Consider the following 3204-nt stretch of genomic DNA (forward strand, 5'->3'; position numbering starts at 1 on the left):
TATATATATATATATATATATACAACGAGCTTCTTTCAGTTTCCGTCTACCAAATCCACTCACAAGGCTTTGGTCAGCCCGAGGCTATAGTAGAAGACACCTGCCCAAAGTGCCACACAGTAGGACTGAACCTGGGACCATGTGGTTGGTAAGCAGGCTACTTACCACACAGCCACTTCTACGCCTATATGACACCAGTGAATATGCGGATGATGTGTACATTGATGATTGTGGGGGTGATGAAGATAAGTATGATGGTGATGATGGTGATGGTGATGATGATGATGATGATGATGATGATGATGATGATGATGACATGATGACAGCGATGATGACGATGACAACAACGATGATGATGGTGATGGTGATTATGAGAAGTATTAACAATTTTTTTTTTCTCTTTCATATCGCTGTACAAATTACACTTTGCAGTGTGCTCACCGTTTTGAAGAACTCCTCATTAAGGACAAACACATGAATCCGAATAACTACCCTTCTGAAGGTTTGAATCATCAACAGTTGCCCCCACAAGAAATTCAAGGGTCAAGCATTGACCCCCTCCTCACCAAAAAAGCCCCAATTGGACATCCAAAATTCAAAGGTCAGTTATATCTACTTGGTCCCTATTATCTGTTTATGGTTACAGTAACAGGAAAAAGAACCTCGAGGGCAATTGGGGGCCAGTATTATTATAAAATATTTTCCAAATGTATTGGTCAGTGTAAATATTAATTTGAATCCAGATATAACAACCATTTTTCAAATTTTAGGCACCACGAGTCTTAGCATTAATCTGGAGGATTAAAGGCAAAGGGACCAAATCCGACACCAAATTGGAAATTTTCTCCAGAGCCAGACCCCTGTATTAACAGGTCCAAATGATGTTCAGTGTGCTCTCTTGGAAAACTATATCCCTTAACCCTTTCGTTACCGTATTTATTTTGAGATGTTCTGTGTTTCTTTTAATTATTTTAAATGTAACAAAGAATTTAGTAAAATAACTCAATTATCATTAATCTAGTGTGAGGAACTTAAATTGTGACTAAGGTTTGGTGGAAGATTTTAATTCAGAACTTTTGAAAACAAGTCATTTGTACTACAGAGCCAGAGGCAGTTTCGTGTGGGTTGGCATCAAAAGGGTTAAACATAACAAAGAATTTAGTAAAATAACTTAGTTATCATTTAAGCAGGTGTTAGGAACATAAATTGTGACTAAGGTTTGGTGGAAGATTTTAATTCGGAACTTTTGAAAACAAGACATTTGTACTACAGAGCCAGAATCGGTTTCAGCTGGGTTGGTAACAAAAGGGTTAAGGAACTTGAGAGCCTCCAATGATTACGTAAATTCCAGAAATGAGACTTTTTCTGTATGTTCACATCTTAAGAAATACATCTTGGTGGAATTTAAAAATAGACCAGCAGACAACACAGTAAACCAATAATATCTTACTTACATCTGTTTATTGTAACGACATTGGGTTATTGTAATGTTGGTTATCTCCCTTGCGTTCTTCTTTTTGTCTTCTTCTTTATCAGAGTCCTTTTGTTTTGAATGTCATCTGCTTAAAAAAAAGCAATTGACAAATGGTCTTGGTCTCAGCTAGAAAAATGGTAATAAATTAATGTTTCGACTAGGAAACCTGGGTAGTTGTATTTAACAAGACCTTGTAGGTTTTATTATCAAATTACACACACACACACACACACACAGAGTATTAAGAATTGGAATATTTTTGTTGCAGGCTTTAAAGATAAAGAACATCATACAGAGAAGGTAAAGACTTTTCCTTTTTGTTGCAGTTTGTCCATGCATTAGAGCGTTATTGAGCTTTATGTGCAGCAGCTGCTGCCGTCACGTGTCAGCTGTCTGGGGGAGGGGATAAGTTGATTACATCGACCCCAATCCTCAACTGGTGCCTATTTTATCGATCCCATTTTCATGGTATCCCTTTCTGAATCTTCTTATAAGTATTTACTTTCCTTTTTCAGCCTACATTCATCCCAGAAGACATAACAGAAAAAGTGTAAGTTCTGACTTTCTTTCAAGCAGATTCTTTATTATTTATTTATTCTTTATTATTTATCTCTACATTTCTATCTGTCCTCTCTCTCTTTCTCTTTGTCTACCTTTCTATTTCATTCTTTGTCTACCGTGTCCACAACTATTACTTGCAATGTCTTCTTCACATTGTTGTCTAAAATGACCCCTCCAGTTGCTTTTGACCCTTATGAAGCCCATAACTATGATTAAAAGTGAGTCACAATGGAAGTGAATCATCAGACAACATGTTATTTGTCAAGAATGTGGCACAAGTGAATTCAAAGACACAGTGTGTGTGCGTGGTGTTGGGATATGAACAAACACACATGTGTGTGTGTGAAAGTATGTGTAACTATATATTCTCTCTGGACCTTTCTTCTTTCCTCTTTCTGAGGAAGAGCCATGCTTGGAATGTCACCCACCACTTTTTTCCATCTTATATCCGAATAAGAAGCATATATATATATATATATATATATATATATATATGTATAAAGAAAGAAAAGGATAAAGAGACCAATGGCAAAGTTAGAATTATATAATTCTAACTTTGCCATTGGTCTCTTTATCTTTTTCTTTCTTTATATACATACACACGCTAATACACGACCTACGTTATATCCCCCACTCATGTTGATACAATGACAGGGGCAAAACTAGTCGGTATACAGCACTTACTCGGTATTACCTGTAACTTTAGGGTTTGGTTGACTCCAATACCCTTCATAACCTTTACATATATATATATATGTAAGGGATGACTGTGCGAACTCATAAAAGGAGCAATGGTGACGAATGGAAAAACCGAGGACTCCTTTTATTTAAACGCGTCACACGGTCGAACATACAAATATATATATCAAAGAGGATATATATAATATGTTATGCGACGATAACATAGATGACCAGTAATGAAAGACCACAACCGTATAAGATGAATAACAGATATATTTATTGTAGCGTTAAAGATGTATGTCTGTGTGAGAGTGTGAATGCGACATATAATAACATAATCAAAGACAGGCCGTCATACAAAGAAAAGTGTGTATGTGAGTGATACATGTGTGTATGAGTGTTTACAGCAGATAGAAAGAGAGTCAATAACACGTGAGCAATTATACCAGATCGTTAGTACACTATAGGAAAAGTTCTGTATGTGAAAG

The 3204-nt window shown here is 36.2% G+C and overlaps 1 protein-coding gene across 1 annotated transcript in view; it reads left to right on the top strand.

The window, feature by feature from the left end:
- The window catches only part of LOC106877588 (SANT and BTB domain regulator of class switch recombination), a 24990-nt gene that overhangs the window by 2200 nt on the left and 19586 nt on the right, over window positions 1–3204 (top strand). The window contains exons 3-5 of the mRNA XM_052976625.1: window positions 433–601; window positions 1743–1774; window positions 1990–2024. Coding sequence (XP_052832585.1) covers window positions 433–601; window positions 1743–1774; window positions 1990–2024 — 236 coding nt within the window. The remainder of the gene's footprint in view (window positions 1–432; window positions 602–1742; window positions 1775–1989; window positions 2025–3204) is intronic.

This window comes from Octopus bimaculoides, chromosome 25 (assembly GCF_001194135.2).
Source record: "Octopus bimaculoides isolate UCB-OBI-ISO-001 chromosome 25, ASM119413v2, whole genome shotgun sequence".
NCBI classification, from domain to species: Eukaryota; Metazoa; Mollusca; class Cephalopoda; order Octopoda; family Octopodidae; genus Octopus; species Octopus bimaculoides.